The following is a 12,005-nucleotide window of genomic DNA, read 5'->3' on the forward strand; positions in this document are numbered from 1 at the left end:
TATAAACACCATCTCCAACTCCTCGAAAGATTCCAACAGTGTCTCCAAAAAAATCTTACGCATCACTTGGGAAGACAGGTGAACTAAAATCAGTGTACTGGAAGAAGCAAAGATCACTGGTGTTGAAGCAAAGATGCTTACTTTATGTATGATTTGTAACCATTTCGCTGAAAACAGACCATAGGCACTGGCTCTCCAGGGCCCTGGCAGCCCCTACATCCTCCCAATGGAGGGGCTGGGCACCCACAGCTTTTGTGCCAGGGCCATGCATGGCCCAGTCGGGGCATGAGTGCCCGATGTCACTGCACGCTGATGTCAGATGCACAACCCCAGATACCTGGTCCCAGGGCTAAGCCAGCAGGCCTCGGACCAAGAAAAAAAGAATTCTGTCTGTATTTGGATGTTTCCTGTAATTTCCTTCCATTCTCTGGACCAGACCTGGGACTCCTGCGCACTTGGAAGCTGCGTGTTACTCTGCTGCAAAGGGGCCAAGCGCTATGGGTGCAGGCTGGTCCCAACTGATAACCACAACAGGTTTTGGTTATGGAGGTTTTCCCCATGGGTTGTGGATGACTGAAGAGGTTCCCTTTAACCTTTTGATATGATTCCTGCAATGGTTGTTTAAGTCCAGTTTAGAAGCTGGGTGTCCCAGTCCAGGCACAGGAACCTGTTAGGATCGTCCTACTCTTGTGTAGGACCCTGGCAGAGACACATGCCCAACTGGCATGTTCTCTCCCTCCTGGTTCATCGGGAGCTTAAAAGCTTTCTCCAACCAGAACATCACAGCGACTGATGCCTTGGGAGACATCAGCACATTCAGGGATCTACAGTCTTCGCAGTTTGCGTAACAGACCTCAGTAGCACAGCATTTTGGCTAATCTACATTTATTTACATATAATACACTCAGAGCATTCTGCTTTAGCTCCTTCCTCTTTCTCATCAGACAGCAAAAAGAGAAAGAACAAAGGACAATACTCCTACATCACGGAACACAGTAATACCAAAACATCCTGTCTCCGCCACTTCCCACACTGTGGAATGAAAACATACACCATCATGTGATAGACAACAATCCCATGACTGCAGGCACAGGGAATGAATCTCCAACAGAACCGTGATCTGCGAGACTCATCTTTGGCAGCAGCAAAGCCCAGCGTTGTGGCCCGTCTTTGGACCAATGATCCCTCCTTTCAGGAACTTCTGAAATGTTTTATTTTTATTTCACATGGTTGTTTTGACGACTGTGCTATAGGCTTGAAATTTTTCACTTTGAAACTTAAACAATTGTGCATATTTATTAATTCATTTTAAACATTACGGGATTGTGTGTTTTATTCAATGGTGCAGGACCTGGGAGATAAGGCAAAAACATAAAACTGAACACATGAAGTTAAAAACTAGTTAAAAGCCAACATCACAATCAAACAAAACAAAAACTAGCATCGAAAGACGCTTGTAGGGGATGTCCTCTAAATGGTCTGGCTAAATAATAATAATAATAATAATAATAATAATAAAAAATTATTTATACCCCGCCCATCTGGCTGGGTTTCCCCAGCCACTCTGGGCGGCTTCCAACTGAATATTAAAAACAATACAGCATCAGACATTAAAAACTTCTCTAAAGAGGGCTGCCTTCAGTTGTCATTTAAAAATAAAATAGTTGTTTATTGCCTTGACATCTGCTGGGAGCCCGTTCCACAGGGCAGGCGCCACTACCGAGAAGGCCCTCGGTGTTTCCTTCCATGTATCATATGTGTGCAGAGGAGAACTGGATTTGGCTGAAGCAAACAAACTGCTTACTGCTGTTCACAACCTGTAATACACAAAGAACTCTTTCTCCCTCATGGATGCAATTCTTTGCTCCTGGCATGGGCTAAAGACTTTGAAGGATCAAGGAGAAGAGTAGTGAGAGATTCCTCGACCTCACCTTCCCACAAAGAAAAGTCTGAATTCAACACCTTGGCTGTTGACTTCCACCTTGCAGATCTGGATACATAGTATGAATAATATTGGACACCAGGTTTGCACTCCATGGATTTGAGAGGCAAGGCTGACTTCTCTGCTGCGTTGAAGAAGCACAAGAACACTGTTGCGATACAAATTAAAGTCTCCTAAAATACAATCACAACACAGCAATTGCTATGGTTTCTCCCCAGAGTGAGTTCTTTGATGGGAAGAGAGAGTGCAGCTGTGACGGAAGCACTTTCCACATTCCAGGCACTGATAGGGTGTCTCCCCTGTATGAATTATTTGATGGGAAATGAGAGTCTTACTGTGACGGAAACTCTTTCCACATTCCAAGCACTGATAGGGTTTCTCTCCTGTATGAACTCTTTGATGATAAGAGAGATGGCTACTGTGGCTGAAGGTCTTTCCACATTCCAAGCACTGATAGGGTTTCTCCCCTGTATGACTTCTTTGATGGGAAGTGAGATGACCATTCAGACGGAAACTCTTTCCACATTCCAAGCATTGATACGGTTTCTCCCCTGTATGAACTCTTTGATGGGAAGTGAGATGTGAACTTTGACTAAAGCTCTTTCCACATTCCAAGCACTGATAGGGTCTCTCCCCTGTATGAATTCTTTGATGAGAAGTGAGATCTGAGCTCTTTCTGAAAGTCTTCCCACATTGCAAGCACCGAAAAGGTTTATCCCCTGTATGAATTCTTTGATGGGAAGAAAGACTGGCTTTGTGACTGAAGCTCTTTCCACATTCTAAGCACTGATAAGGCTTCTCCCCTGTATGGTTTCTTTGATGGTAAGTGAGATGAATGCTCTGAGTGAAGTTTTTTCCACATTCCAAGCACTGATAGAGTTTCCCCCCCGTATGAGTTCTTTGATGGGAAGTGAGATGACGATTCAAACGGAAACTCTCTCCACATTCCAAGCACTGATAGGTTTTCTCCCCTGTATGAATTATTTGATGGGAAGTGAGATGTGCACTTTGACTGAAGCTCTTTCCACATTCTAAGCACTGATAGGGTTTCTCCCCTGTATGAATTCTTTGATGAGACGTGAGAGAAGTGCTCCGACTGAAGCTCTTTCCACATTCCAAGCACTCAAAAGGTTTCTCCCCTGTATGAATTCTTTGATGGGAAGTGAGAGAGCAGCTCTGACTGAAGGTCTTTCCACATTCCAAGCACTGATAGGGTTTCTCCCCTGTATGACTTCTTTGATGGGAAGTGAGATGAATGCTCTGAATGAAGTTTTTCCCACATTCCAAGCACTGATAGGGTTTATTCGTGATGGGATTTATTTGATGAGAAGTGGTCTGGGAGCTCGGAATAAAGTTATCTTCACCATCTGAGTATTTATATGGCATCTCTACGGTGTGGATTCTTTCTTGGTCCCCCTTGTTATTAATTTCCATTTCATCACCCCCTGCAATGAAAAAAAAAACAATTATGTTTTAAATATTAGTATGTTATTGAAAGATAATTCATTCATAAGGAAATTATATGATAAGATGACTTCCTGTTTCCGGCGGTGGGAAATGGCTGACTCCCACAAGATCGGACCCCAGCTGTGCTGATAATTCAGGGCTTATATGGGGGTAATTAGCCGTGGCAGCCTCCCCAGGGTAGGGGAGGACTGTCTCAAAGACCCGCGGATTGTCCGAGATTGCCAGCGTGCACTAAGGTGCAGCCAACAGGACACGGGGTCAAAGAGCACGGTCACGGCTGGCACTCTCCGATGTCACTCCTATAGCCAGACACATCTGTTTGGGAATTAAAATAGATTTGAAAAACAAACACATGGTCTGAATGGAAAAAGCTGGGGGGGGGACCTGCTGAATGTACAGTCTCTGGTGTATAAGCTCGGACTTCAAAGAGATCCTCATCATGGTGTGTGGATTGCGGAGGTGATTGATATGCTCTTATTCTCCTTTCTTAAGATCAACAATTGGTTTTTCATGCTAAGCCTCATTTAGAACTTAAATTGCTTCTTAAAAAAAATGCAGTGCAGAAGGACTTCTATTTACAATTCATAAGCAGCTTCTTTTTTTTAAGACTTGAAATGTTTGTTAAAGAGGAGAACAAAGGATTAAAATGGCGCTCCCCTATTACGCAGTTACGAAAAATTTGAAATCCGTCCCTGATGAAGAGAAACAGGAATTACTGTAATTGTTGGCTGACTACAACGGTTTGAGACAATATTTTGGATAATAAACAGTGCAGCTGTTTGCAAAAGATTTTTTCCATTATGAAAGAGAGAAAAGGCTAAATGGATGTCTAGCAGCCCCCCTCTAGGGCCCGGAGCGGGGACTGGGTGGCTTCCAGGAAGGCTGATTGATCACCAGATGACTGCTATATTGCAATACAGCAAACAGTCTGCTTCAGAACAACTGAATAAGGTGCAGGATACTGCATTTACAAATCTTAAAAGGAAGGTTTTGACAACAGCTGGACGGGAAAGATTAATGATTTGGGATCTGCCAAGATAATAAACTTCAGAGAGCTGGACAAAAGCCCGGAATGGATGGAGCCAGATGAAGTGGCGCGAGTAAAAAAAAAACAACAAAAAACAGTTGAAAGGGTACATTACACAAACAAATCTGCACTCGACGGATGAAAGGTTATCTGTTTTCTGAGATGATTGAGGATCGCAGAGCCAGAGACAAAGAAGGTTGGAGGGATAAAATCGAGATATGGAAATATCAATGAGATGCAGGACTGAGATTTGGATATGCTTCGAGGTTCAGACTGTGGGAAGTCTTAAAATCGAAATTACAATTTGGAAGACGAATTGATCTTTTTTATTTTTATTGGATTATGATTTGATATGTTGATTGGATGTTTTTTATTGGAAAATTGATAAATGCTCTAACAAAAAAAGAAATTATATGATAAGAGAAAGAAATAAAAAGAGAAAATATTTTTTAAAGAGGGAGAAATGGTGGGAAAATGCAGTGTAATAGACCAAGTACCATATTTTTCGCCCTATAGGACGCACTTTTTCCCCTCCAAAAATGAAGGGGAAATTTGTGTGCGTCCTATGGGGCGAATGCAGGCTTTCGCTGAAGCTTGGAGAGCGAGAGGGGTCGGTGCGCACTGACCCCTCTCGCTCTCCAGGCTTCCGGAAGCTATCAGCAAGCTTGGGGAGCCTGCGGGAGTTCCCGCAGGGCTCCCTAGGCTGCGGAAAGCAGTCTGCTGCATGGAGCGCGGGGTGCGCTGAAGCAGAGCACCCTGCTCTTCGGGCAGATATTCGCAGCCTAGGGAGCCCTGCGGGAGTTCCCACAGCCTGCTGCACGGAGCGGGGCACGCTGAAGCAGAGCCTTCGGGCAGATATCCACAGCAGAAGTTCCCGCAGGGCTCCCTAGGCTGCGGATAGCAGCCTGCTGCCTGGAGCGCGGGGCGCGCTGAAGCTGCGGCTGGGGGGGGGGAATAATTTTTTCTCTTTATCCCCCCCCCCCAAATTAGGTGCGTCCTATGGGCCGGTGCGTCCTATAGGGTGAAAAATACAGTAGGTTATTATATTCTATAGGCTATAAGAAGTTATTATATAGGTATTGAGTAGTATTGTTACACTAATACAGCATATACCGATAGACTAACTAGAGCCTCAGGAAGAACAACCATTCACAACTGTTCATTCTTCAACATTGCTAATGAACAACTGTGAAAGAGGAATAACTGAAGGGAATTAGATGGGAATTCGTACCATGGAGTTCACTGCCTTTGTTGGCTGGTATTAGCTGAAATATACAAAAAACAATCTGGCAGAAGCTACTTCAACCTCCCCACCCAATCTGACGGATATTCACAGACAACACCGCCAATCACCCTCCTTTTCCAAGTGATTTCTGGGGGCGTTAGATTTCCAGGTGGTGTAGGTGGCGCTATTGAGTTCCAGCCAAACCTTGCAGATTCATCGCAAGGAGAGAGATGGAATTTCAAAAAAGATATGATGATCCTCAGAGAGCCTTACCCAGAGAATCCAGGAGCCCACGATTCTCCTCCATGACCTCCTCATGCAGAGTTCTCTGGTCAGGATCCAGCAACGCCAACTCCTTGCCCGTGAAATGAACAGCGACATCCTCAAAGCACACCAGACCCTAAAAGAAAAGGGGAAATGTCCTTCTCTTAGACACCATAAAGATGATCTACCACACATCGCTCCGTTGTTTTCTGCCTGTTAATTGTTGTGTTGTTTAAATGGGATTGTTATGCTCCAAATGGTATGAATGCTTATTTTAACATCTCGCTGGAATTAGTTTATTATTTTAATGATGGGTCCTCATCTTTGTGTAAATGGGTGGAACGCCCCATTTTTTTCTTCCAAGCATTCTGGTTGCCCCACCCCTTAGCCTCTCTCCCTACAAGTCTCATGCCCCCTACCTGATCTGCTTCTATAGCCGCTGCTTCTCCTTCTCCACCATGAAAAGACGCATGAGGTCTTGCCGGCATCATCCGGTCACCTGCCAGAGACAAAGGGAAGTGGGAAGCCATGAATGCCTGCTTTTCTCTGACGTTCAGGAGTGCATCTTTAATTACAGGTGGACTTTTGAAGAAGTCTACCCTACTGAGACATTCGTAAAACTTCATATTTTAGTTGTGTAAAAATACATCTGCTCTGCTCCTTTGAGTTCTTGGCCACAACAGCCTCCACTGGTGGAGGACAAGAGGGGCAGGGGAGTGTAGCGCCCCCCCCCCACTAGCCAGTGGGGTGCCATCGCGGCCACTTCCGGACATGCGCCATGCACCCCCCCAGGATGCGCACCAGCCATGCCCCCGCCTGCTCTCCCCCCCCCCCTTCCAGAGCCGGCAGCTCCTCCGCAGACAGCAGAAAAGAACTAACAGATTACAGTAATTTATAAATCCCCACAATGTGACCAAAGAAAGAAATAACTCGGTCCTTACCTAGTGGTCTCTCCTTGGTGTCCATCGGAGTCCTCTCTGCCTCAGAGGAATCAGGACCCATTTCTGCCATCAGATTCTTTCCCTGAAAGAGCAACAAAGACTCAAATGAGAGAATAGAGAGAAGGATTAGGAAAGGATTTTGCAGAGCCAAACACTTTAGGGGTGCCAGATCTCATTCCTTGGATCCGATCCATAAAGGGATCGGACATCAGTAATGCATTTTGGGATACTCTCCCTCTGGTTTGGAGCCCCTTTGGAAAACCCAGAGGAAAATATATCTCACCTGCTGCTCTGCCTGCTTCCTCTCCTCTGCCTGACTCAGGAGGAAACCTTCGGCCAGGGCCACCGCCTGGGAACTGGTCTCCGCTCCACATTCCCTCACCCAGCTCTCTATCTCTGGTGGAAGGACAGCCAGGAACTGCTCCAAGATCACCAGGTCCAGAATCTCAGCTTTTGTGTTCTTTTCTGGCTTCAGCCACTGACAGACAAGGTGGTAGAGTCGGCTGCAAACCTCTCGGGGTCCTTTGGCTGCCTGGCAGCAGAATTGCTTGAACTGCTGGCTCTGCACATCTGAGCGGAGGGTGTCCTCCTCACATAGGATCTTCCGCATAGCGTTTTCCCAGAATCCCTCAGTGCTCCCATCTTCAGTGGCCTGGCCTCTTCCTGCTTTAGGTCCAGCAGAGTCTTGCTCATCCATCTTTCCTCTCAGGAAGCTCCCAAGAGATTAGAAGGAGTCCCTTTTTTCTTCTGCAAAGCTGTGTCTGAATTAGAGGTGCTGGCAAACCCTACAAAGCAAATGCATTGTTTTGTTATAAAATTGGCACTCTGTCAGGATCAGAAAAATGTCCCCAGACTTTTGGGTGTCTGGGGTGACTTTGGGTGACTTTTGCTAGCAATCAAGGCTGCACTGCACTAAAGCCCAGACTCTGAACTTACTGTGATTGTAAGTTGTTTTAATAAAGACTCCAGAAAAACAACAACACACCATCAGAATTTTTCTTAATCTGGCTGGTCTAAACTTAAATATAAGCAGAAGTTATTATCTCCAGAAGGAAACAAAACCACACACCATCAGAATCTGGCTCAATCTGGCTGGCCTAATAAAAATTTAAGCATAAGAATAGAAATATTATTAATAGTACTACTACTACTACTACTACTATGCCGCCCATCTGACTGGGTTGCCTCAGTGGCTTCCAGTAAGATGAACATCAAACACAGTAAGGTATCAAACATTAAAAACTTTTCTTTATCAATAGAGCAATTATTCTCCTTGCTTAAATCCGCCCCCCTCCAAATTCATCAGTAGACCAAGACTTTATGCTGTTTCATTGGTAGCAGAAGAGGAAAAATGACTCTTACACTTAATCTAAGCACAACCTGAAGGACTCCTGACTGGGCGTCTGACTATGGAATGTGGATTGTTAATCTGTTAATTCTTCTCTATCCTGTTTTGCCTTTTTCTTTTCCAGCCAATTCACGAAGCTGGAACTCACTACAGTGGCCACGAATAATGAAACGGATGTCGCAGATATCGCTGCACATTTATATTTTGTGATATACAAATGATGGGAGAGGATTTACAATCGTCGAATGGGAAGGGACCGTGTGGACCATATATAGCGATGAAGAAATCTTCACCCATGACCAAGTAACACCCCCCCTTTCAAGGACCGGGGGGGGGGGCTTTAGCACTGGGGGGCCTCTCCCTCCCCCTTTCTGTCCTCCCTTCTCTAGGAATCCAGCTTAGTTCCTTTTAAACCTTGGGTGACAGAGCACACCCAGTTCCTCCTTTTATGGAGAGCAGGAGCCCACAGAGAGAGGCTTTCTTCTGGGGAGGGTGGGACCCCCTTGGCAGGCAGAGAGGAGGAGCAGCTTGAACAGAGAGGAAGGGGTTGGATGCTCCCTGCCTTGGGGGTCTCCCCCCTCCTTGAGTAGCCTCCCCCTGCAGCCCTGGGACCCCCCCCCTTCTCCCCCAGGCGCCCCAAGGGGGAAGAGAGAGGAGACTCACTGGATCCCAGGAGGGGCCACCAGGCAGCCTAGGCGGAGGATGAAGGAGGAGGGGCTTCCGCTCTGGAGGACCTGGGACCCCCCCCCCACTTCCTGGCCTCTCTAGGATTCCAGCTCGGCTCCAGTTAACCCTTGGCGAGCCGAGCGCACAGAGGGCAGAGGAGAATCTGAGGAGCTGCGCATGCTCCTTGCGGGGGACCCCAGGGCCTTCTCTCACAGCAGGAAGCGGGGAGGCGGAGGGAGGGCGGGGCAAGGACCCGTGACGAAACAGCCCTGGCCCCGCCCCTCCGCCGGGAAGGCGGCGCCTGCTCTGAGGGAAACGGCTTTTCCCGCCTTTTCCCAACTTCCCGCCTTTCGAAACTTTACCTTCCCCTCAGTTTTAGGCGCCAAGGAGGCCCATTCCTGGCAGACCAGGCGGCAGTTTCCCTGGGCTCCCTCGTTTATCGGGGGTTTTATTTTCATTCTTCGTAATCTCTGTTCATATCTCTTGCTTTTGGAGCTTCTATCTGCTTCTTTAGAAAGGAATTTTGCTTTATTAAAAAAGTCCCTTTCACCACTGCTTTGCCTGCATTCCATCCAGCATTTAAATTCATTTATTCAAATGGATTCCAAAATAGTCCTTTATAATGCCACCCTCTTCCTTCTCTCTCTGCTCCTCTGGTGTCGCTGAGGAGAAATGAAGAGGCTCCTCCGCCTCAGGCGTTGGACTTGTGTCTGTCTGTGTGGGAGAGAGAAACCGGGTGCAAGAAGGGCCCAAGGATCCTGTAGTGGCCCCAGCAGAAGCCACCCACCATGGACCTGAAGCCCTGCAGGTAGTCCTTGTCCCACTTTTGGATGTGGGGCGGCTCCTCTGCGAACATGGCCACAAACTTCCCTTGGTCGATGGCGAAATGGAAGAGCTCCTGCCAGTCAAAGAAGTACCTGTACAGGTAGTGAACCCGCTGCATGCCGTTGCAAGAAGTGGCAATCCTGCTTCATCTGGTACAGGATGTGTTGTGCGGGGGGCAGGGCAACAAATCCAACTCAATGGTGTAACGTTGGAAAATGTTGACCACTTATAAACACCATCTCCAACTCCTTGAAAGATTCCAACTGTTAAGTTGTGGGCGAACATAGTAGATGACACAGTGATTTCTCCAGAGCAGCTCTTTATTGTAGCTGGACAGAACTGAACAGCAAACAGCTCAGCCGGCCTGCTTTTATAGGAGCCGGCTGTCAACATTGTATCAACAACAACCCAGGGTTTCCCGCCTAAAATAACTGACGTGGACCTGAGTGAAAACTATCTACAGTATCCCCCTGTTGGCCCAGGGGGAGAACATCAGTAGATAACACCAACAGTGTCTCCAAAAAATCTTACGCATCACTTGGGAAGACAGGTGAACTAAAATCAGTGTACTGGAAGAAGCAAAGATCACCAGTGTTGAAGCAATGATTCTTCAACATCAACTTCGTTGGACTGGTCATGTTGTGCAGATGCCTGATTGTTGTTTTCCAAAGCAACTACTCTATTCCAAACTTAAAAATGGAAAGTGTAATGCTGGTGGTCAACAGAAAAGGTTTAAGGACCGTCTCAAGGCAAATCTAAAAAAAATGTAGTATAAACACCGACAACTGGGAAACACTGGCCTGCGAGCACTCCAGTTGGAGAACAGCCTTTACCAAAGGTGTCATGGGCTTTGAAGACACTCAAACTCAGGACACAAGGGAGAAACGTGCTAAGAGGAAGGCACACTTGGCAAATCCACACCGTGATCAACTCTTGCCCGGGAACCAATGTCCCCACTGTTTTTAAAACTTGGCAAAGGAGATTCGGGAGTCTGAGAAAAATAAGATAGTTGAAGTAAGGAGGCATGAGTAGGGAACAGAGGCTATAATGCAGTCATTGGAGGTGAGGTTGGTGGAGATACAATGGTGGGGCCTTATCATTGGTGACTCCTTATATTTGAAATGGTCTCCTGAGGTAGGTAGGCATGCCTAATTCTGCCTTATTTTAAAAGAGAAAAAAATTGCTTTGTTTTTATAACAAAATAAGCCCAGTTGGTTGAAAAATAAGCATAACAAGAATTTTTTTCTAAACTGATGCAGAAATTGCATTAGCCTAAATTGCATGAGGGGATGCGGGTGGCGCTGTGGTCTAAACCACTGAGACTAGGGTTTCTTGATCAGAAGGTCGGAGGTTCGAATCCCCGTGATGGGGTGTGCTCCCATTGCTCGGTCCCAGCTCCTGCCAACCTAGAAGTTCGAAAGCACATCAAAAGTGCAAGTAGATAAATAGATACCGCTCCGGTGGGAAGGTAAACAGAGTTTCTGTGTGCTGCTCTGGTTCGCCAGAAGCGGCTTATTCATGTTGACTACATGACCCAGAAAAACTGTCTGCAGACAAACGCCAGTTCCCTTGGCCAGTAAAGTGACATGAACGCCACAACCCGAGTCGTCTGCGACTGGACTTAACCTTTTTTACCTTTTGTAAATGGCATGGAAATCGGAATTTTCAAAAATTTATCCCGCACCGAATTTTGAACCAAAAAAATCTTAAAACATTAATTTGAGATTATCTCATAGGTATCTCATGGCACCAGATGATTTGGCGTGGAATGACCCCAAACAGACTAGCCAAAATGTGTAGATATAAAAGTGAAACCATACTGGCCCGAATATAAGCCGCACCCGAATATAAACCACACCTTTAAAATTCGGGGGGGGGGGGGAGAGAGAAAATGGCAATACCCGAATATAAGTTGCTTCCTTCAAATTCTGCATGCACTCACACCCATAAATGGCAAATATAGAAGACAAGCCTGTGGGTATCATTCCCTGCACTCCTGGGCTGCTTCTGGGGGGGGTGTGCCACGTTGCCAGTAGACCCCCCCTTTCATTTTGACGGCTCAGGGGAGGCTTGGAAGGAGCGGGCGGGGTGCCTGCCATTGCCTCGCACTCCCGGGCTGTTTTCTGGAGGGGGGAGCCACACCCCTTTGACAGCAGCCTTCGCTCCTTCCCCCTTTTTTTCAGTGGTTCATGGGAGGGTTCGGACAGGTGCCATTGTCATGCACCCCAATGGCTCTCCTAGGCAGCTGTTTCAACAGCGATATCTTAAGGCAGTGGTTCTCAACCTTCCTAATGCTGCGA

General features: G+C 46.7%; 1 protein-coding gene across 3 annotated transcripts; it reads right to left on the reverse strand.

Annotated features, from left to right (window-relative positions):
• Window positions 1–868: 868 nt before the first annotated feature.
• Window positions 869–9,079, reverse strand: LOC310670312 (uncharacterized protein). 3 transcript variants are annotated; one of them, XM_083425466.1, is made up of 7 exons: window positions 8,878–9,079; window positions 7,150–7,651; window positions 6,867–6,966; window positions 6,345–6,424; window positions 5,935–6,061; window positions 1,721–3,387; window positions 869–1,479 (listed from the first exon to the last, which is right to left on the reverse strand). In XM_083425466.1, the coding sequence occupies exons 2-6, from the start codon at window positions 7,561–7,563 to the stop codon at window positions 2,144–2,146; spliced, it is 1,965 nt and encodes a 654-aa protein (XP_083281592.1). In that variant the 5' UTR covers window positions 7,564–7,651; window positions 8,878–9,079; the 3' UTR covers window positions 869–1,479; window positions 1,721–2,143. The 3 variants fall into 3 exon arrangements, with proteins under 3 accessions (XP_083281592.1, XP_083281593.1, XP_083281591.1); XM_083425467.1 differs by lacking the exon at window positions 8,878–9,079 and adding an exon at window positions 8,229–8,403 and having other exon boundaries at window positions 6,867–6,948; XM_083425465.1 differs by lacking the exon at window positions 8,878–9,079 and adding an exon at window positions 8,229–8,403.
• Window positions 9,080–12,005: the final 2,926 nt, after the last annotated feature.

This window comes from Podarcis tiliguerta (genome assembly GCF_965153285.1).
Source record: "Podarcis tiliguerta genome assembly, chromosome: 2".
Classification (NCBI taxonomy): domain Eukaryota; kingdom Metazoa; phylum Chordata; class Lepidosauria; order Squamata; family Lacertidae; genus Podarcis; species Podarcis tiliguerta.